Source organism: Coturnix japonica, chromosome 1, assembly GCF_001577835.2.
Source record: "Coturnix japonica isolate 7356 chromosome 1, Coturnix japonica 2.1, whole genome shotgun sequence".
In the NCBI taxonomy this organism is placed as follows: Eukaryota; Metazoa; Chordata; class Aves; order Galliformes; family Phasianidae; genus Coturnix; species Coturnix japonica.
Window position 1 is genome coordinate 53,147,896 of NC_029516.1, and position 22,309 is coordinate 53,170,204.

The window sequence follows — 22,309 nt, forward strand, 5'->3', positions numbered from 1 at the left end:
TTGTGGTTTTGGTACCTTACACAATCAGCTACGTTGCACCCTTAGCACCTACAGTTATTGCAAGGCGCAGTTGTGAGAGGCCCCCAGGGGTACGCTCAGTAGGCTGGCCGTTTGTTCAAACAAAGGATCGAGCTGCTCTGCTCTGTCTCCCCTTTTAAACGTTCACCTTTCCTAATTAAACGAGATTTGAGCACGCGGTGCAGCCTTCCAGCCCCCGGTTGCAACATAGCGACCCGAGGAGGCCACCGAAGGCACTACCGGCCGCGCTCAGCCTCCTCCTCACAGCTCCGGCGCGGTCCCGCCCCGGGGCGGTCTCTGGCTCCGTGCCGCGGCTCTGCCTGCCGGCTGAGGAGGCCTCGTTCGGTCCGCCGAGGCCTGGGGGCCCAGCGGCCTCCGGCTCCGCTTCTACCTCCGCACGGATCAGCCGCCGGGCGCCGGGTTCGGTGAGCGCGGGTGGCGGGGCAGGTTGCAGCGGCTGTGGGGCCGGGCCTTACTGCGCGCGGCCGGGACTGGGCGGCGGGGCCCATGGGGCTGCGGCGTGTCGGGGAGCGCGGCAGGGCCGGGTGGGAGCGGGGCGCTTAGTGCTCGGCGATCGTCCCTCAGGTCAGTTAGAATTGATCGAGCTTCTGGCTGGAGGCTGGTTGAGCATGATGAAATCTGCAGGCTCGCTTGCCTCCCGAAAGAACCTCCTCCATCATCACCTCAGGCAGAAGTTTGTTTAGCGGCTTTCTCAGCAGGGTGTGCTATTCTAGGAGATGGGGGAAGCTGGGAGGCAGGTTCTGCACCACAGGGCGGTGGGGGCATGGAATGGGCTGCTCGGGGCTGTGGGCACGGCCCCGAGTGCTGGAGTTCAAAGGGGGACACTGCTCTCAGACATAAGGTCTGATTTTTGGGCTGTGCTCTGTGGAGCCAGGAGTTGGATTTGGTGGTTTTGTGGGTCTCTTCCAATTCGGGAACATCAGATGTGCTCCATCTATATATCTCCACGCTCCATCTACTGTATTGTATCTGCAAAGGCAAGTGGAAATGTGGAGAAGAGGCTGATATCCCTACAGCAATAATTCTGTGAGGTTTCTCTGTATGCTCCTGGAAGCTTCTAGATATTGGTGAACACAGGAGGCATCAACTAGAAGGTGCATTTCTGAAGCCCATAGGAATGCTGGGGATCATTTTTTCCTAGAAGTTATTATGCAGCTGCCTCTTTCCAGGAGCTCTGGTAATGCTGGCTTTTCCCCTACTCTTAACTAGCCTCCTGGGAAGACTGAAAAATAAAAGAAAACAAACCTAACTCATGGTGCCTACTGGTAAATATTTTCTAGCTCTCATGTCTGAGAACTGTGGGAAGAATAGAAGTTATTGTGAGAAACAGATGCTTCTTTATCTCTTATCACCTGATGTTCTTGAGCTATCCAGGAATAATAACAATGTTAAAACATTTGGGTAGTCATTCCTGGCAGAGAAAGGAAAGTGGCGTTAATGGATCACTTTTAGGTTACTGTTCACAAAATCAAATCCTTTATTCTTAATATTCCTGCCAGTTTGGTATTCCTCTGAGCAACAAAATAAAGCCTTAGAAATGTGCAAAGTTGGTCCTAAAGCGAGTCATCTGGAGCTGTCAATTCACTGTATTCATGCAGCTCACTCAAGCAAGTTGTGGTACTTCAAAGGTAAAGGGCAGAAAGCACTTTTTTCAGCTGGCAAGTCTGAACTTGAACTGCAAACCTAGAACTATATATTCATAAATATATATATATATTGTTTTTTTTTCTTGGCAGAAAAACATCACTGTATGAAGAATACTATGAAGTGTTTTGTTTTCCTGCTTGTTGGACCATCCTCTAGTTGGTTGATGTGCCAGGGTTTTAGAGAGGCTTTTATTTTGGCTCATTTTACTGCCTAATGCACAGACACTTTTCCACTCTTCTCCCCCTCTCCCCTTCATACCACTCTTAAACTGCAGTGCTTGTAGATTCATCAAATGCTCTTATCCCTTGGAAGCAATCCTTCAAACCGTGGCTTTTAAAAAGCCAGCAAGTTCTTTGCCTTAAGTACTTTCTGCAAAAAAAGCACTTTCTGGTACTGAAATATTTTTTTTTCTAGTATTTACACTATTGCTTTTATATTTGCCTTTTCCATGAGGAAAAGCAGTCACATGGGGACTGCTGTGCCAGCTTAGTCTCCTCCAGTAGAGTGCCCAGCTGATCTGCATGCTGCAGGCTTCCAAACCACTACCTGAGTCCTGCTTTTGGCTATAGACTGCAAACATGGGAAGTGGTCCCATAGACTGTGTGGAACATGCTTAGTTTCATTTGTTGTGAACAGGAGCAATGTATCTTTTTCTTGGTGTATAACTCTGTCTTGGTGATAGTGGCCTCTCCTGGTCTCAATCAGTACAATTGTTCTGCTTAACCTGTTGGTTTGATGTGGATTCCTTCTTCTCTTTAATGATGACTAATAATGAGTAGAAGAGAGAGATTATTATTCTCTGGCTCCTATTTTAAAAGAAATGAGGATAGGTTGAAGATCACAAAATGGAATTAAAGAGCGCAGAAGCCCAAAGAGAGACGGGTGCTATTCAGATATCTTAATTACTGGCATTATTCATTTCCTCGTGCTTTGTTAAGGCCAACCATGAGGGTTTGTGAAAAGCTGCAGAGTAGGCATGTGTAACCTGCAGGGCTGCATGCGGTCCTGGCTAACTAGTAATGTGGCCTCACGGGATTGTCAACTTCTAACATTATTATGTGATTTCAGGGATATTTTGTCATGAGTTGATGTGCGTAACTTGAGTGCAGGCTGCATAGGTGATAATGGAGTGCTGTGGAGGGGAAGATGTGGTGTGAGGCTACATCTTGCGTCTGCAACACTTGCTCAGTCAAATCGAAACCAATGTGTATTTACCTTACATTCTCTTGTGCTACTTAGTGACTGAAACACAGTGATCGCCGATAGAGTTCATCTTATCATGCGTGTGTGTGTGTGCCTATTAATGTAAGAAAACACTCAGAATCAACAATTTCTCATCAGGCAATAGCCCTGCAAAGCAGCAGAACTTATTCACTACTGCAGCAATGGGCACACATCTCCTTATGGCAGGGGAGAAATCGTGTGCCTTATCACTGAAATCCACTCCATCAAATACCCTCACTCGAGGCAGGTGATACCTCTCCTGTTGCTCACTGCTTGAGCATATCACACTCACAGCCTGCACAGTGTGTATATTTTTCCATATACAATTTATCACCCACCTCCCAAGAAGAGGTGTGGTTTATGTTATTAAGCAAACACAAAGTTTTCTTATTTAATTATTAAGCATGTGCTTGTGTTATTTTGTGAAGTAATTTAATAAGTTAACATGCTCGATGCAGAAGAAATATCCATACTACCTGTGTGGCACTGACAAACTTTGTAACTTACAATGTCTCCAAAAGTTCACCAAAGGTATTCAATCATTCGCAATATGTTTTTGCATTGAATTTGATTCCTCATTTTGGTGAGTTAAACACGCATCTTTAAGATGAAAATCAGCTTAGTTGTGCTACGTTTCAAACCATAGCTGTGGTTGAAATGAAACTTAGATCATAGCAATGCTCTGGTTATGGTAGATAAGATAGATGTATAGAGTTGCAATTTGACGGTCAACTCAAAAATTGGACTGTTTCTCTTCATGGGACATGTCTTAGCAGGTGGAAATCACCCTCACTTCTCTTAATTATTCTATATATGTATTTCTTTATGCAGCTCAAGAAAATATCCTTCGCTATTTGTGTCCAAATGGGTTTCCATGGTCATGCTGAACAAGTTTGAGACTAACAATGGTGATGGCTAAACTAGTGAACAGTGTGGCTTATTAAAGCAACAGAGCACAGATTCTTTTGTATTGCTGGTGATAAGTTGATAAGTGCACTGTCTGCACAACTTTTGAGGTTAACCAAGGAATAATACAACCTGGCCACAAGCACGTTCAGTTATAAAACAACGCTGAAGAGATTTCTGAGTTTCCTGGGGAAGCGCTCTGTGTAACTGTGTGACTCTTACCCAGTAGGCGTCCACGTGTGGGGGAAGAGAAGCTCAGTCCATCAACTGATCTCAAAAGACAGAGGTATTCTCCCAGCTTGTCTGTGATCGTACCTTCCGTGACACCCCCTTTATCTTAAGCCATTTTTGTACTGTTATTGCTTTTCAGGTGGAGCTTGAGAGATTGTAGTGCTGCACACCTTGGGTTATGAGTGGTGAACCTGCTATGGATCACAAAACTTGAGTGCGGAGTTGTCGCTCTGCTCTACCCTCTGTGTCATTTTATGGATTCCTTACATACCATCTGCTTCTGTGCCTCTGTGAGCAATACTGTACCTTAATTTGAAGTTGCTATAGCAATTATTCCACAGCTACTTGAACAGTTTTTCACCATTTTTCTAAAGACTGCAGTACTTTCCTATTGCTGACAGGGAGTGGGTTTGTGCTTTTTCCTTCATGTGATTGATAAACGCTGCTATAGATCGGTATTATTTATGACTCGTATGCTTAAGCAGACACCAGTTATCAGGGGTTTCAGAACTGCAAAGAGCAATGAAAGTGTAAAACAACAAGTGAAAAGGCAGCAGGGTTTATTACTTGGGGGCACTGCAAGAAAGACCATTTAATGAGGGGAATAGTTGACAGTCGTGTAAATTGTAGCATATGGCAAGCTTTACAGATTAGTAGAGAAGAAAGATACTGTCATGCTATACTTACTCCTTATTCAAGATCGCTCCTGTGATCTTAAAACTCATAAAATGCTTTATTGCTTATATAAGGTGCAGATATGCCAGAGAGCACATTCTGTGCTTTTGAAAGATGGGTATTGTTTGACTGAAATTCAGTTAACGTATCCCATACGTAGATTACGAGCTTTTCTCCAATTAGCTGTTGTTAGATGTTGAATGATTTCAGAGCAGAACTTCAGAATGGGAGCTGCCTACAGCTACTGGAGGTGCAAGGCTGTTCTTAGCCGTGCCTTGGAAGTTGGAAAGCTTTCAGAGCTCAAAGCACATTTCAAGATTGCTGTCGTAGTGTGATGCTAAGCGGGACTTTGCAACTGTGCCGTGGGGGTGTAGGCATTGTGTGAAAAGTGTTATTCCACCCATAAAAAGCATCTCACAACTCTGCTTTATCAATAGCTGACCTCTTTCATCACAGTAAGAATTACAACTAGAAAAGCTTGAGCTATAGATGTGTGGTAGATATAAGTATATGTTTCAGTTATAAGCATGAGCTGTGATGTGAGGCGAGGATACTCCTATTGTAAGAAGTCTGATGCTACCATAGAGAAAATCTTTTGCTTGTAGGTTTTTGAGTAGACTATTAGGAAATGTTGATTGATTCGGTGTATCTGATCCCTCTTACTAATGCCTTTCCCTGCAAATCCTCTGATTTTTGTATTAAAAATTGCTTTTTCACGCTTAATGCTATTAGTCAGGAGCAAACATAGCTTTTCCCCCGAGGAGTGTAAGCACTAAATGGCTGGGTTTGGGTCTCTTCTCAGCAGTAACCTCTTTGGCAGTGTTTGTGTTTTGCTTGGTATTGTGGAGAGCTAGAATTTTAAAACTCCTTTTGAACCAAGGCTGTTCCAAATGCCTGGAGTCTGTGGTGCTTGCAGAACATTCTTTTTCTTTGAGAATAATCCCATTGAGCTCATTTTAGATGCTTCTGAGGTACTAAGGCCTGAACAATAGGCCCTGAACCAAAGCTGACCTATAGATGAACCTCACAACCAAACACTATACCACATATGCAATGCAGTATTTATCTATTTTGCTATTTTAACATGAATATATATTTTGATGTCAGTTTATAGAGATCTGTTGTAATGCTTGTTGTTTAACAGAAACCAATGGTGGATCTTTATTTAGGGGCGCGTTGCAATGCCATGAGAAATAATTGATTAAAGCCCAATTGATAGGGAAACTCTTGGTTCCTCCTTGAGCCTGGCCAGGCTTCGGGTGGAATCCAAAAGGAGGATGAAATTTGTTGTTTCTGAACTTGAAGTTATGTAAGTATGTTTATTCAACTGTATAAAATCTGGTTGCTCTTGCAGTGACTTTGAAGACCACTTTGAGTGGTCACCTATGAGTGGATGCACTGCACAGGACCTCCCAGTTGCTGGGAAAGGTTCTCCAAATCCTCACTGCAACCAGGGCTCCCCAGCAACTGTGGATCTGGATGATGGTAAAGTATTAGGGCAATTGGTGATGTATCTTTCTTAATCACTATAGTTAATCTTATGTAGTAATGATTAGGTGCATTACCTTGTTCTGTTTTATTCTTGCTGTATTATTTCACTTATTATTTTATTGCTTTAAATGTAAGTAAAGATAAACTCACTTCTTTAACTTGCTGTGTCCTTTGTGCTAACCCCATCTATTGGCAAAACAGCTTGTTAGGACAGAATCAGATTTTGCTGTATGTAACTTTACTATTGCTATGTGGCATGGCATTTATCTGTCATCTTGTTAAGAATGGTCTATTTCTTGCTTCCCTTCTGACCATAATTCCCATGACTACTGAGGCAGTGTTACAAGCTCTGATTCTGTAGCATCTGTTTCCCAAAGGACCTTTCCGTTGCAAAAGAAAAGGAGGAAGAATAAGGGAAGAAATAAATAAGGCACACAGATACAAACCTTGTCAGGGGGTAGTGGAGACAAACTTTCCTGCAGCACTAATAAGTAAGAGTACAGGAATGTAAGAATGTTTATTTCAGGAGGATTATCTGATCAGGGACCTTGTCAAATGGGACTAGAAAGGAAATGGAGAAGCAATAAATAAAATGTAGGCACAATCCTGACAGGCAAGTGTAAGGGGAACAGATCAGCTATCAGGAAACTGCTGGCAGACCCAGGTTTCCCCATGAATAAGAGTGCAGACCTGGGAATTCTGGATATGGAAGGAGGAAGATGATGGTGGCTCTTACCATCTGATAAGGGACGTGCAGGAACTGGAGAGGACTAAGGAGAAGGATGGATGGAAGGTGCTGTGGAATTATTGCGAAAGGTTGAGCCTCTTATTTCCTCCCCATAGAGGTTTATACTGGGTAAAATTTGCATACTTGGTCATACTGAGTGCTTTCCTGGGGAACTTAGAGGTCTCTGAATGATGTTTTTATAACCAGATGCCTTTGTGGCCAGGTTATATTAATAATGTTATGGTTAATCTCACATGCTTTGCAGTATATTTGTCAGTGACAATCCATAAGGGCCTCCAGTCTCTTGCACTGTTCACTAATCTAGCTGTGAGAGTTCTCACTGGGAGTGGCCAAATTCCTTGTGGTTGGTTATGGAGAGCCCTTTTGGATGCCATTAGACAGACTGGGCAGAGCGCTATTTGTGAATCCATAATTGTGATAGTTCATATGTAACCAGACTTCTAGTGCTGGATTGGGCATCACTCAGCTGCCTCCAGCCTGCCTGTTATATAGGGACACAAGGGGGTTTATTTTCTGCCAAATTACATAGTCCTTTAATGCAAGAGGGCATAAAGAGGGCCTGTCAAGTGCAAACCCTGTTTGGTCAGGATGTCTGTCTGAGCCCAGCTTGTCCTGTCTCCTTAGAAGACCTTTCTTAATTCTCTCTCTCTATCCCTAGCACATGCATGATGTTAAGAAAATTTCTTGCTCAAATAGGCTGGCTTGATTATCCCAAAGAGAGGCAGAGAAAGAGCCTTTATAATTTTCCCCATGAGAACAGAAGGGGTTGGATCCAGGGTGGATCCACCCACCCTGGGCTCATGTAAGGGCCAGCCACTGAAGAGAGAGCATTTCTTGGGCCTAGGCTGCTCCATGAGGAGTGCTGCATAGCCAGAGAGCTCCTTCACCAGTTGGGTGAGTTCCATTCTTCTTTCTGTATATGACTATTGGCTTACCTGTGAATACTTTGCCTGGTATCACCAAGAACCTGTCAGAAGCAATTTTACTTCTTCATGAGCAGAACAGAGGGGAATCTGTGAATGCAGTGTGCCCGTGACTCTGGAGAGTGGGGGTGGTTTTTCTTCTGGTGACACTCAATTCTGCCCAATCAAAGAGGAGGAAAGGGACTTGGCTTTTCTTGCTTAAGTTTTATATTAGTCCTGTATACAAGTGCTGCCTTCAGCATTTTGTGGCAGTTTTTGTAGGGAGTTGTGTCAGTGTTGCTTGTGTGTCTCTGGGAAACCTGCAAACAGGGAAGCAGCAGCTGTCTGCTGGCAGATACAGCCAGGGGCTCCAGGCTGGGCCCTACCCTCACAACTTGAGATACCCCCAGAGCTGCTGGAGATGGTGGTCACTTACATTATCACTTAAAAAGCACCTGCGATGTGGTCTAGGCTAATAATATGGTTTGAAGAGATTAGCTCTGACAAGTGACTTGAAAAGGGTAACTTCAACTGATGTGGCTGAGAAATGTCATCTTGGAGATGGTTGTTGTTTTCTTAAGGGATAGGGAAATACTAACAAATTGGTTTGGAAGTAATGTCAAATTACACTGAATAAAGTCAGATTAAAAGTCCTGATGGGTGGAGGAGATAACATTTAAGAATTCAAAGGGAGCCTGGGAGGAAGAATCTGATCCAATTTGTGTGCATAGCAGATATGCCCAGTCATGGCCTGAACCAGTGACCGAGCACCTGGTGGGAAGGTAGGGCCAACCCAAGGGAGCTCAGATGCATGCAGTGCACCTGTGTGACTGGAAGGGGTGGAGCCAGGATGCGTTCCTTCCCAGACCTCATTTAAGGGTTGGCAGAGGAGTCAAGGGGATCTTTCTGGAGGTCCCAGCCTACCTGTGGCCTTCCAGAGGTAAGCAGTTTTTTTTGTTTGTTTGTTTGCTTTTGTGTCCATGGCTGTTGCGTTTGGGCTTGTCCTCAATTGTTGCAACTTGGGACTTTGCCACCCTTTTATTGCTGTACTTTCCATCATGTAGTAGCATTGTAGTGTACTTCATAGGAGTGAAACTAGTAAGTCCGTTCAAGAGTGGATTTTGTAACAAGTGTCTGTAGTGGCAGATAGGATTAGGACAATAAAGCCAATAGAAGGTGAGATAAAAATGAACTCCTGGATATGGTGGGATGGTAATCTTCAGAGATAAGTGTCTGGTCTTAATGTACTTCATGCTACTGTAGCTACTGTGTGATTAACAGTCCACCTGAGACATTGGGTAGCATCTAGAAAATTATCTCTTATATAGCTGCTGAGAATCCTAATTGCAAGAACCCTCCTCTGTGTGGAGGCTGCTATAACCTGTTCTACAGCTAGAACACAAGGAAAATGACAGCGTAACATACCTTCTGTTTCAGTCATATATTTACAACTATACAGATGCATGTGGCTAAATGTGGCTGATTTGGGCTGTCTTGGTAGTGGTGAGTCGTCCAAGGTGTGATGATCACACCTTGACACCATAGGCACTGGGATGGCCTGTCCAGGGAGGTGGTGGAGTCGCCGTTCTTGGCGGTGTTCAAGAGGTGTCTGGAGGAGGAGCTATGAGGTGTTAGTGGTTTGTGGTAGCAATGGTAATGGGACAATTGGACTAGATGCTCTTGTAGGTCCTTTCCAACCTTGTGATTTTATGGTCAGTTAATGACAGTGACAAATAAAGGTGGAAGATAAGTGTTCTCTTATAGTCCAGAGTGGTTTGGAGTGACAGCTTCTGGCTTCAGGGTGCACTACAGGAGCTCTTTTGTTCCTGACTTCCAAGCTTTACAGATTTAAATCAGCAGAGATAAGAGGTGGCTCCAGATTGTATCTTGCCTTCTAGGTATACAGTGGTATCATCTAATTTCTTGTATCAAGCTGAAAACACTTGCTCCCAGGCCAAGTCTTCAGCCAGAAAATGTTCTTAGACCTTCCCATTCAAACGGCTTCTGTCCGGGTCCAAAGGAATGCTTTCAAATGTAAAACTGTCCACGAAGTGTTCCTGTTGATCTCTCTTGTTGATTTGAGACAATGGTTCCTTACCAGTCTCAGTCAGTCTTGTACCACAAGTACAGTACTGCCAAGCTGCTCTAATCTTGCTGTTATACTGCCTGTCAAGCAAGTACAGAATTCCTGCCAAGTGCATTCAGTTAAATTGAGAATGGCTGTTGTAAGTCTAGAAGCATAAATGAGGGATGAAGGTGTGTGGTCCTGCAGATTAACTTTGTCCTTTCAGTTCTTGGATCTTGTGCTGAACTCTGTTCCAGTTATGTGAGAAGCAGACTGTGTTTTTGCAGTAATTTTAACACTAAGGTATAGACTTCTGCTAAACTTTCTCACAAAATGGCTGCAAGGACTGTTGTTTGCAGTGAATCATTGAGGCATAGCTTAGTACAGGGTAGAGTTAGTTTGCCAAGTAGCTTGGTTGTCAGAACACCTGGCCTAAGTCAAAGGAACTGGGACTGGCTAAGGTGACAGGAAGGGAGGGTCTGGCATATGTTCCTATTCCCTTTGATAAATGGGGAACAGCAGGTGGACCCAGTATGCATTGTTCTCTTGTTCCCCATTGAGGGATGAAAGAAAAACAGGTGGGTGATAAATTGTATATGGAAAAAAAATTTAGCAAACACACTGTGAAGGCTGTGAGTGTGATACGCTCAAGCAGTGAGTGACAGGAGAGGTATCACCTGCCTCGAGTGAGGGTATTTAATGGAGTGGATTTCAGTGATAAGGCACACGATTTCTCCCCTGCCATAAGGAGATGTGTGCCCATTGCTGCAGTAGTGAATAAGTTCTGCTGCTTTGCAGGACCATTGCCTGATGAAAAATGATTGATGCTGAGCATTTCTTGCAGTTACAAAATGCTCTTTATAATGAATAAGAACTTTCAGATATTATGAATGGCTTGATTGTGCTGCTTTACTGCTTCACTATATAATACATGGAAAGCAAAGGAATGGAATAATATCTTGTATTGAGATGTATCCAGGAACGGGCAGCAGAACAGGAAAATGTCTTTCTGAAGCAGAACCAAGTTTTCTTCTGCTGGAGTTATGAGATTAAAGAGTTACTTGCAGAAAAAAACTTAAAAATAGCCAAGTGGCTCAAGAATGTTAGTGTTGTGCCAGAGGGCCCTTTAAGAGCTTAATGTAGTGGATGAAATTACAAATGAGGGATATAGTAACAGCACAAACATCAAGATGATGAAGTTTCCTCGCTTCAACTGCTAGTATGTGCTGTGATTGGCTTTATTATGGTTGTCAGTCTCTGTCTCCACTGCTGTCCCTCTGGTCACAGCAGTGGCATCTGCTTGGGCATTGCACATGGCCTTAGCCACAGAGTGAGCAGAATGGAACTCAATGTGGCCAACAGCTGAAGTAAGCATATAGGCATTTTCCTGGATTTCTTTCACAAGGGAAGTTGCCGCAGATTTTCTTTGTGTGGGTGTGGAAGGAGCTTGTTTGCCTTGAGGGAGGCCAGTGGCTGCACCCGGTAGATGTTGTCAGAGGAGTGAATGGCCAAGTAAAGGATTCAGCCACCTGGGCATTGTCGTGGTAATTGGCTGTAACAACTCGGTCCTATGCAGTATGGATGACTGCGGTGTGCCTAAAGCAGGCATTATGTTGAATAATTGCATAGGCATCAGTAAGTCAGACATCCCTCTTGGGGTAAGCCAAGGAGGAACGTCTGTAATAGGTGAGTGTGAGGGGCCATACGAAGCTTGGAGAAGAGGGGTATGAGTATAATATGATTGGAACCTAAAGGTTGTGATACAAGTTGTAATTATATTATTAAGCTTGCTAGTGTTTGTTGATGGATACCCCTGCCCTGCAATTTGTTTAGATAACAGAAAGAGCTGTGTCTCTGAACCAAGGAGATAAGCTTTGCTCTCTCTTTGTACTGAGGAAATAGGAGGACATGCTTGGAATTGGTCATTAAGTATGAAGCATACCTCTGGGGAAACTTACATTTGTAACATAATTCTGAGAAACTTCTGTATATGTAGTGCAAGTAATGCATATAAACTGAAGATCTTTTGTGTAAACTATATATGATAGGAGGATTACTCCCCATGCATTTAGTGCTGCTATTAAAGAATGTCTGCTTTATAACATGCCAACTTGAGTCTTAGTTTCCTGGTTGACCATCGTGCAATATCAGTTGGGTTCTGATAGCGGAGGCTGGAGTAGATTGGTGACCCTGTGGCCAGGCTCTGATAATACCAAAAGGCATTTTGGATCGAAACAACCATGTTATACAACTTACTCATAAAAGACAAGCAGGAACATATTTATTGACATAATATAATGCAGTGATTTAATAGCCAGCCATCTAAAATCTTGTTAAGTTGCTATGCTTGATTATTTACTACAAAGATGGTAGGGTAAGCACACATGTAGGATATTCTCCCTCTGAGTCACAATATTTGGAGTGAACCCCCTTCCTTTCTAAATTCTTTGACCCATGGAACCAAGGAGCTTAGGTGCACCCAGATCCGTCCAGTCCCAGACTTGGTCAGCGGTTTATGTCTGAGGGATTAGATGTGCACAGTCAATCTCAGGTGTGATGTTAGTGAAGTTAACAAAGTCTAAAACTATTAGTTTACTGAGGGTCTGCACTGGCAAGATGCACGGGATCTCTGCTCAGGTGTAACCTCAAGAGGTATCCTTGCTCAAGGGGAGATCGCATTGTGCAGCCATTACCGTGTAGGAGAGCTCAAAGAGGTTCTTGAGCTGCTTACTGTTTCTGGGGTAAGGTGATGGCTTAGTCATAGTCTGCTTGTTAGGCACATGCTCAATTGGTCCTCAGCTGTTCAACCAAGTGTCTGCTGTCATCAGTTCTTTCAGCCTCCCATAGCTGGAGGCAGGTCTGCTTGCTGCCAGGGTGAAGCAGGGAATTAAGGGAGGAAGGGGAGCAGGGAGACCACACTGTCACACAAGGATGGAGACTTGATGATACTGTGGAACTGGTTAACTGCTGCCTCATTGCCCTGAGCCATCAGTTTTCTTCCTCTCTGTCAAAAATATTCTCTGAGTAAACTTTGCAAGCTAAAGATGTGTTTGGCTAGAGTCACTCAAGCTTCACCTGAAAGTAAGCAAATAGTATGGAAATAGCGTGAGAGGAGAAATGGGAGGGAAGATATCATTGCTGACTTCTGTGGTCAGTCACCAAGTTGAGCGTCTTTCCCTTCCCTTAATTATACCTACTGTGAAAGATTTAGCATGCAGTTACACCAAGTGCTTCCCTTGGAAACTTGGAAATCTCTACAGTTATTCCATAGTTTAACACATTTGTGGTCAGCTGTATTATTCACATTATTGGTACTTGCACATGCTCTGCACAGTGTATTTAGTTCAAAATACAAAACAGTTCAAAAGAGTTTTGTTTCTGGAACTCCTTTTTCTACAGTGTGTAACTACCTCTCAAATTTCTCCAGGGCACATCCTGCCACCAGGGGACTATGTGGTGTTCTTACCACTCCAAAATAGCTCCAAGGCTTCTAACATGGATGTTGGTGGGAATCTTATCAATTACAGACAAAACGTCCTGCTAGACTTGAGATAATCCTTTTGTTGAGATGACAATACAGACCTTCAGCTACACTGAAATGGAGCTCAGAATTCCTAAAACAAATAGACAGGGTAACTTTCTCTTCATGTTTTATTTACTTAGTATTTCCTGTAGTCAAAGTAGCAAAGGAGATGGAAGAGCTACTTCCTTTCATAAACAATCCAGGGTACACAAAGCAGAGCAAACTTCTGAAAAGAGTCAGGGCCAGTCACAGCTTAAGCTAAAATTTAATACTGAGGCATGTAAATGCTTGCGTACACCCAGTTATCAAGCTGTGTCTGCTCAGAAGGGCCCTGTACTCAATGCTTGAGAGGTCTGCATATCAGCATGAGTAGCTGCTTTCTGACCCTGTGTGTATAATGTGAGATTGGAGTTGGGATGCCTTGCTTACAGCATGGTGGACATCATGAAACATAACATTCCTACTTTCTCTAGTAGCTGTTGCCTAAGAGTAGTTGATAGGAAAACAACATCTATGCCAAGTACTTTTATCTGTAATCTTACTAATTGTTGATACGGAGTTGCGTAATTTTGTCTTGAAGTAGTTGATTAGTTGTTGTTAGAAAGCTTGATCTATCTTGTATTGTTTCTCTGAAGTAGTGCCTGATTACATTGCAGAAGTAACTGCTGTCAAGAAGGGGGTGCCCTATTTGAAGGATTCCTTGCCTTCCTTGCAGCCCTCAAAGTGTGATGGGACATCTGCTCTAGTGATGCATTTACCATTTAGCCAAAATAGGTGTGATGATATGCTTGGCCTTTTCCCACTTTTCTCTATTTAGGTGTTTTTTGGCTCCAGTATGCAGGGTACAGGCTTTAAGTTATGATGTTCATCAAATGAAGTATGAAATCTTCTTGGAATATTGTACGTGATTCAGTAGACCAAAAGCGTAACTGCGGTTCAGAAGAGAATGAATGTAGGAAGTGAACTGATGCAAGAACATATGAGTAGTCTGCTCTCTATCTTCTAGAGTCTTGTTCTGATACTGATCTTCTTAAGACATTTTTCCTAAGGCACGTACTTTCTTCCAGATGCCACTTTAGGTGGCATGTTTGGGTATATTAAATTTACATAATATTTTTAAGCTGTGGTCTGTTGTGGCCTGAATGTAGTCGTAATCCATCCAGCGAACATGAACTATGGCGGTATTACTCATCTTGGTCATGACAGAGACAAGAATTGGGTTTTACTCTTGACTAGGTTGTGCACTGCACATAGTCAGTTTCTCCTGTTTCCTGCTTAATGGTGCCATCTTTTCTATAGACATGTAAATCATGGTTGTGGAGTGCGACTCTATTAAACAGCTTCAGCAGTTACTGTATTCAGGGAGATGATTGTTTTATCGCGTTATCAGGAAATCTCCATTTGAATGTTGTTGATCTGTGATCTTCAGCTTGAATACAGAATTCTGTATTTTCACCTGAGCTTCATACATTGGTGTAAATATTGCTTTAATAGTGCTGTTAATCTTGAAGGATTTGTGCTGTTGTAGTGTTTTTGTTTCTTTACCAATTCCATAAGCGGCTTTGTTTTCCAGTTTCATTTTGTACTTATTCCTTTTGAGAGCGCAAATTGAGTGAGTGAAGAGCTACAGCTATCTTTAAATCTTGAAAGTAGCACTTGGGCAATCAACTAGACATATCTTTCTGGCTTTTATAGACTGCATCTGAATTGTGCTTCAGCTCTAAAATTAAAACTGGGAGAGACTTTTAAATCTCCGAGTCCTCAAAAGGAAAAGTAGGGATAATGGTTGACCTCAGGGAAATCATGTGAAATGTTTCGTTGAGAATTTTCTCTATTGAATAATGTTATTGTGCTCTCTGTATCTGCTGTAGTTTCTGTGGAAATAAATAGGTCACTCCGAAAGCAACCTCCAATATAAATTATGGACTATTAACACATGAAGAGTTAAGACTGTGACTGTCAGCATCAGGGAAGAGAAAAGGACATGTAAAATGAAAATAAGCAGAGTATATTATTACAAGAGATCTTTACTGAACCAGTTTCCATTTTCTCTTTTTTTTTTGGTCACATTTGAAGGAATAACTGAAGCTCAGTCTTGTATAGAAACTGACCAATATTATATTCTACAACATTCTCTGCTCTTAAGCATTGCTTAGTGCATCCACATGAGATGATGTAAATAATGTAAATATAGCTATTTAGTATTACATTTCTAATTTCATTATTCAGCTTTTCGGAATAATCTAAGGATTTTGTTTTCATTAAACAATCAATAGAATTGTTAACTGCTGCTCTGTCTCCTGTAACTGAACTGCCTTCTGTACAGCTTGGCGTTAATAATGCTGACATCCACAGGATGTTCCAATGGAGTTTCTGTTCTGTGTAGCAACTCAAGTTGAATGGTTCTGTTTGTTATGTGTTTTAAATTCCTTCTTGGTAAGCTGATGTAGGTCTTGATAGAAAGATTATAGTTTCGGTTCTTGTTTTTTTTTAGAATTTCAACTGTGGACTTAGGAAAAAGAAATCAAGAAAAGATGGACTGGAATGTAAGACCGCTCCAGAATGCAGACGCACAGAATAACCTGCAAAGTCAAGAATCCTGTTACACTCAAATGCTTTCTAATGCACAAGCCTTTCCTCAAACAAATGCACTTTCTTCTGTAAATGCATGCAATTATGTGGGAAATAACCAAGTGTATTTACCAACTGTTAATACTGCTTCACCAGGAACTTCTGTAGCCATAAAAAGTTTTCTTACCTCGGAATACTCAGTCAATCAACCTCCACCGCCCTATGTACCACCTGCACCAACACTTCCCAATCAGACATCACGTGCACAGGGGGAAATGACTCAGAACTCTTGGCAAAACCCTGGTAGGCTTATTTCTTCCCATAGAAAGTTTCCTCACTTGTCTTCTCAAATGAATGGTGGAAGCAGTGTGCCGAATGTGCTTCGAGGACCTCATTATGCCACCTCAAACAGTTATGCTGTTTGTTCACAAACGTCACAGCAGCGTTCTCTGAGAACGATGCTGCATCAAAGTAACCGTGAATGCATTAATTCTTCAAAGCTGGGGTGCATACCACAGTATAACACGAATACCTCTGCTTCTTCTCAAAGCATTTCTGTACCCATCAGTCAGTCATCCAGTCAATATCTTCATTCCCAGAATAACTGCTTATCTTTTGGTATGTCTGGGCAACATGTCCAAAACCAAATACATAATTCCAGTACTCAGATTCAGTTTTCACAGTCGCTGAGTCAAAATACTGCAACAAACGTACATCTGCCACAATATGTGCCAAGTCAGATGGGATCAGGAGCTCCCAGTGGATGTTCTGCACCATCTTTGTTGCCTGCCAACTATGATTCAAAAACCGTAGCGCAGCCTTTGCTAGGTGCACAGCAGGCAGTTCACAATGTGTTTAATAAATACCCTCTCCAGAACTGCCCATCAGACAAAAAAAATGCTTCTGGTTTTAACAGTGTTCAGCAATACTCACTGAAACATCAAGTGGGAGAAGTCAGTCAAGGGGTTGGGAATGGTTATAATTCAAGCGGAAATGTAACAGTAAATCATCTCTTTAGTGAAAAATCTGTACCTCCCACTGACATTTCCTCAGAACTTTATGATATTGTGCATGGAACGGTACCTTTTTCTTCAGCGGATGCTTCGCAGCCACTGTGTGATCCTGTTTCAGTTCAGGAAAGGCAGGCTACTAGTTCAGTGAATGTGCCGGCTAATTCTCAAACTTCTTTAGCAAGAGAAGATAAAAGAAAAATGACAGGTGACACTGCAGCTTGGGAAACTCAAAGAATGCAAGTTATTAAAAGAAAATGTGCTCTGCTTCATAGGATGCACCAGTATAGAAGAAAGTTGTTGACTTCAAAATGTGACAAAAGCACTTCCACACTTCTCTCGAGTTTTGAAAACGCACTCTCTAATTGTCTTCCTCAGGTCCCCAAGCAAAATGTAGTACCTTCCCTGTCACAGGCAGTGAGGATAGACAGTCAGCAGCACTCTATTCTTGGATCTTCACCTGAAGGAAGAAATGACAAAAACATAACTGGTGGTGACAACAGAGGGTTAGAAGTGACTCAGGGTAATCATCAGGTAGAGCAGGGAAACCTTTCATCAGGGCCTCTTCCCATTCCTTCGCACAGTGAACTTACAGCTCTATTAAATAATACTGAGAATTCTCCTGTCTTGGAACAGAAGAATGCCTTGGCCTCTTCTCAGAAAACACTGACACCCTTGAATGATGCTTCATGTTATAGTCAATCGAATAGCTCTAGCAGAGATGCATCAACAAGCATGGAAAGCTATCCTGAAAACTCAGCATTTCTCCAGTTTGTATTGAGCAGCACAAATATGTTAAAAGAGAAGAAAGCTGGTACTATTGCTGATAACATACTGACTAATCTCCTTTCTAATGAAAAACAACAGGTAGATTTAACAGGCTTAGGTGGAAACTTATTAAAAGACACTAATGAGAAAGTTGATTTGGTACCTATGGTCCACACGCACACTCCTGTATCAGAAATGATGGAATCTAATGCAAATAAATCCCATGGTGATGTAGGTCAGAAAAAAATGCAGTTTACTGAAAATCCGTGTTTTAAACAGAACAATGGTAATTATTCTCTAGAAGAACTAACTGCATGCCTGGGCTTATGGAAGAAACAAGGTCCAGAACCTGTGAGTGTTCAGAATAGCCAGTCAAATGAAAGAACTGCAGCAAATCAGATCTCACCATTACCTCACAGCCAGAACACAACAAATAAGAGAGAGCAAGGTAATCTTCTGGTTAGCACAGATGTAACAGTCTTACCTTTAACATCCACCTCCGTAGGACAAAAACATGACACGTTAAGTTGCAATTTGATAAAAGGTTTGGAACTCCAAATTGCAGTTGTTTCTCCTTTAGTGCTTTCTAATCAGAAAGCTCAGAGTGAACAGGTAGGCAAGTGTCCAACAGCTGCAGATAAAGCCTATCCAGTGATTGAGGCAGGAAGTATATGCAGCATGCAAGAAGAGGGGAAAAATGTTTCAACTGTGGCCAATACTGATAAAGACATGATAGAAAGCGTTTCTTCATCATCTGATGACTGCATTCTGATACAGACAGAGGACCCGTGCTTACAACAGACCAAATCAGCTGATGGAAAGAGTATAGTAGAAAATAGCGTGAATGGAAATGATTCATGTGGTGAAAACGAAAGGAAACTCAGTCAAGCCATGAGAGATGCTGAAGAAAATCTACAAAACAAAGTTCTTCCTGAATCAGGCCAAGAATATATAAAAGACCATGATGGCAAGCAAGCAGTGCTAGAGATACAAAATAATACTCCCTCAGCTGTGATAGAAGAACAGATGTTCCATATTGCTAGCGTATGTTCTCTTGTTGAAGGTGATAAATCATATAATCCGCAAATAGCAAGCATTTTCAGCTCGGTCCCTCAGACACATGCATTCAACAGTGGTACCTCATCAGAAGAAAATGCATCTGACTCGAGGCAAAAGGAGCAGCTGATGAAATTGGGTAAAAATGACCTGAGGGAGAACACTCCTCAGCAAGAGACCTTGCTGCAAAAGGCACTGCGGGAATCATCATGCTGCATTAGTGAAGTAGATAAGACTTTTTGTAGTACTCTAACTAGCCATTCTAAGAAAGAAAGCAGCGGCAAGCTTCCTAGAACAGTTACTACCTCAGAGCAAAAAAAGCCAGTAAATACACCTTTCAAGTATCCTGAAAGTGACTTGGGAATTCTTGCTAGTATAAACCAGGAGTTAGCCAGAAATTCACTAGATTCCTTGGTAAGCTTAACTGCTGAAACAAATGCATTCACTTTTACAACATGCAGCAGTAAAGAGAATGTCACATCCACTAAAAAGAGCATAGAAGAAGAGCTACACTTTTTTGGAGCAGAACCTGTTATGTGTCTAGATAATCAGCTTACTGAACTTATGAAAGAGTTTCCGTTTGGCATTGAAGGGGTTGATATTCTGACAAAAGAACCAGCAAGAAACAGTTCTATGGCTGAGCAGAGAGAGAATCAAGTTCAAAAAGAGACTCATGTTTCTGCCAAAAAAACTGATTCAAAGAACCCAATAGATCAGCTACAAATTGTGCAGTTAAACTCTGGTCTGGTGCAGGAGTCATTTCCTGAAAAGAAGCTATGTTCCTCTGCTGAAAACAGTGGAGCATTGAGTCAACAGCCCAAAAAGACTTCAGCCCAGGAGGACAGTCTTGAAAGCAGCATTCAGCCCAGTCAGAGTCTATGTAGGGAGAAAGAAAACCCACAGTCCCCTTCCAGCTCTGGAAATAATGAGGTTTGTAGTTTAGCGGGTTGTCTGTCTGCGTCGGGTGAAATGTCACAGAGCTCCTGTAAACGTAGAACTTCTGTTTCAGATAAAAATGCCGAGCAACCTTCAGAAGCTGAAAACACTTACCCTGCAGGGAGACAAGACAACAACAGTAAATCTGATGCCGTAATGAAGAACGACGGTGTGGTAGAAAACCCACCAATTCGTGAAAATGTCCAAAACAGCATTCAGAAAAATATAAAAGATGGATGCAAAGACATCTCGGTAACGAGCGAGAAATCCCAGATGAATAATGAACACAAACCGCTTTCACCACAACCGGAAAAAAATGGGCCACTTAATTCCTCTGAAAAACAGGATGTTAATAGTTTAAAAAGCAGTAACTGGAAGGAAGAGATGCAAGAGTCTAGAAGAACTCTGTTGTTAAAGAAAGGATTTCATTCTGACAAAAAAGATCATCAGACAGTCTCAGAAGGGGAGCTGTCAGAGAAGGCTGGTTGTACAGATACAGACAATGTGATGAAGTCATCTGGAAAGAAGGAGGGAATTCTCAAAGTGAAGTCCCTTTCGAAAGATAAAACCAGAACAGATTTGGCCATGAAATCCCAAAGAGACCTTCATAAGTTTACAAAGTCAGAGAATGTTGCAATTAAGCACACTGAGGTCTATCAAGAACAAAAAAGAAAAACCTGTGGCAAGAACCCGGGTAAAGAACAGAACTGCAAGAAACGAAACGTAGGAACTAATACTGAAGGAAAAGCAAAGTTATCTTCAGAAATTAAACATGAAAAGCTGAGTAGTTATCGTGCAGAAGCTATGAAGTTCCCAAACTTTGGCATTAGAGACTTAAAGTCAAACAACTATACATTTTCTCAGCATAAAGCTATGAAAGCTCATCCACCACAGGAGGAGTCATACAAACGAAAGAGGAAGGACAATATGATTGGAAAAACAAGCTCTAAAAAACCAAAGGTGAAAGATGAAAGACTAAAGCAATCTGAAACAAAGAATTCCAAGCGGCATTCATATGATCACAAGATAAATACCGACAAGACTAAAAAGTTGAATGGAGAAAATGTCTGGAAACCTAAGAATTCATTAGCAGATCGCTCCAAGCTTAAACTACAGAGGATAAGGGGTCTATCTACCATCTCCAAAAATCACTTTTCTAACAAAGAAAGACATCTTGATGGACAAAACAAAGACAAGTGTTCTGAGAAAGTGTTTTCAGATAAAAACATGCTATATTTGAACAGAAGAACAAACAGATTAAAATTGCATCTTCAAAAGGAACCCAAAAAACACTACCTAAATAGAGTTGCATTTAAACGTACTGCGCAAGAATGCATATTTCTGACAAAGCTGGAGACATCACCTGTCAGACCTGTCTTGCATGTAAAGTCCCAAGTATCACAACACAGTCTAGATTCAAAAAGAGATGCTTCTCTCTCCGAAAATGAGAAACCACGGAAACACCAAGTGCTTGAATTTAAGCTGTGTCCGGAGATACTGTTCAGAAATTCAGCCAGTGATGATGAAAGCTTAGCTGCAAAGAATTCTCTGGAAAAAGAGAAGTCTACTGTGGCAGGTATGATAAATATGCACTTATTTTCTTCCGCTTCAAGAGGAATATATGTTTGTAGTTCAGATGGGAATCATGAGTTTAGGTAGAATGCTTGCGTGTAAAACTGAGTCACTGAGAATTTTGGATATCCTTATAATTCGTTTTCCCAAATAATTAAGAAATTTTTGCAAATGAAAATATTCTTCTGTTTATCTTACACAAAATTACATACATTGAAACTGTAGAAGCTGACAGTTGAAATTGCTTCTCACAGAATTGCAGGGGTTGGAAGGGACCTCAGCAGATCGTGGAGTCCAAATTTCTAGCTTTCTGACAAACTCTAACTGTGAGTTAAGTTGAAAAAAGTGGGGGATGTCCCATTTCAGATTCTCTTCCTCTTCTTTAGACTTCACAGAATAAAGTTAGTTTCAAATAACTATACAAGAGGGCTTTCTGTCCTACTCATGGCAACTAGTTTGGCTTGTTTGTAGACAGCAAATTCTGCTGGCGTTGTTACCGAAGGCGATCTGACTTGTATCTGTTGTTAGCCCAGTTGTGTGTTAATTTAGCTGGAGGAGGAGGAAGGGATGTTCTGAGGCCTTGAAGAAGGAGAAGGCTTGGGCCAGATTTTTTTTCTTTTTTTCTGACTGCTGCAGCATTTCCTTAGTCTTTGTAACCACTGCCATCTTTGCTATAAGTTGTCTTCCTCCTACTACCTATCCCAGTCTTTACGCTTATTATACAGTGTGTTGTGAGGCATATTTATGTCCCTAGCATGGAATTTGATTATAAACAAATAAAAACAAATCTTAATTTGTACTTAGCAGCCCTTGCAGTCATCTTTGTGCCCAAAGAGAATTTCCTTTTGCATGAGGTAGTATATATATTATAGCCTAATACTGAGTAGACACCAATGTTTGTCATAAAGGAAATTCAACAAAAAAAACACTTAATTTTCTTTATAG

The 22,309-nt window shown here is 41.9% G+C and overlaps 1 protein-coding gene across 3 annotated transcripts in view; it reads left to right on the forward strand.

Annotated features, from left to right (window-relative positions):
- Positions 1 to 22,309, forward strand: part of RESF1 (retroelement silencing factor 1) — a 31,707-nt gene that overhangs the window by 7,742 nt on the left and 1,656 nt on the right. For 2 of the 3 annotated variants that reach the window (XM_015866194.2, XM_015866209.2), the window contains exon 2: positions 15,946 to 21,368. In XM_015866194.2, coding sequence (XP_015721680.2) covers positions 15,946 to 21,368 — 5,423 coding nt within the window. Of the gene's footprint in view, positions 1 to 334; positions 444 to 15,945; positions 21,369 to 22,309 lie in introns of those variants that run through there. The other variant, XM_032445524.1, reaches the window with a different exon arrangement.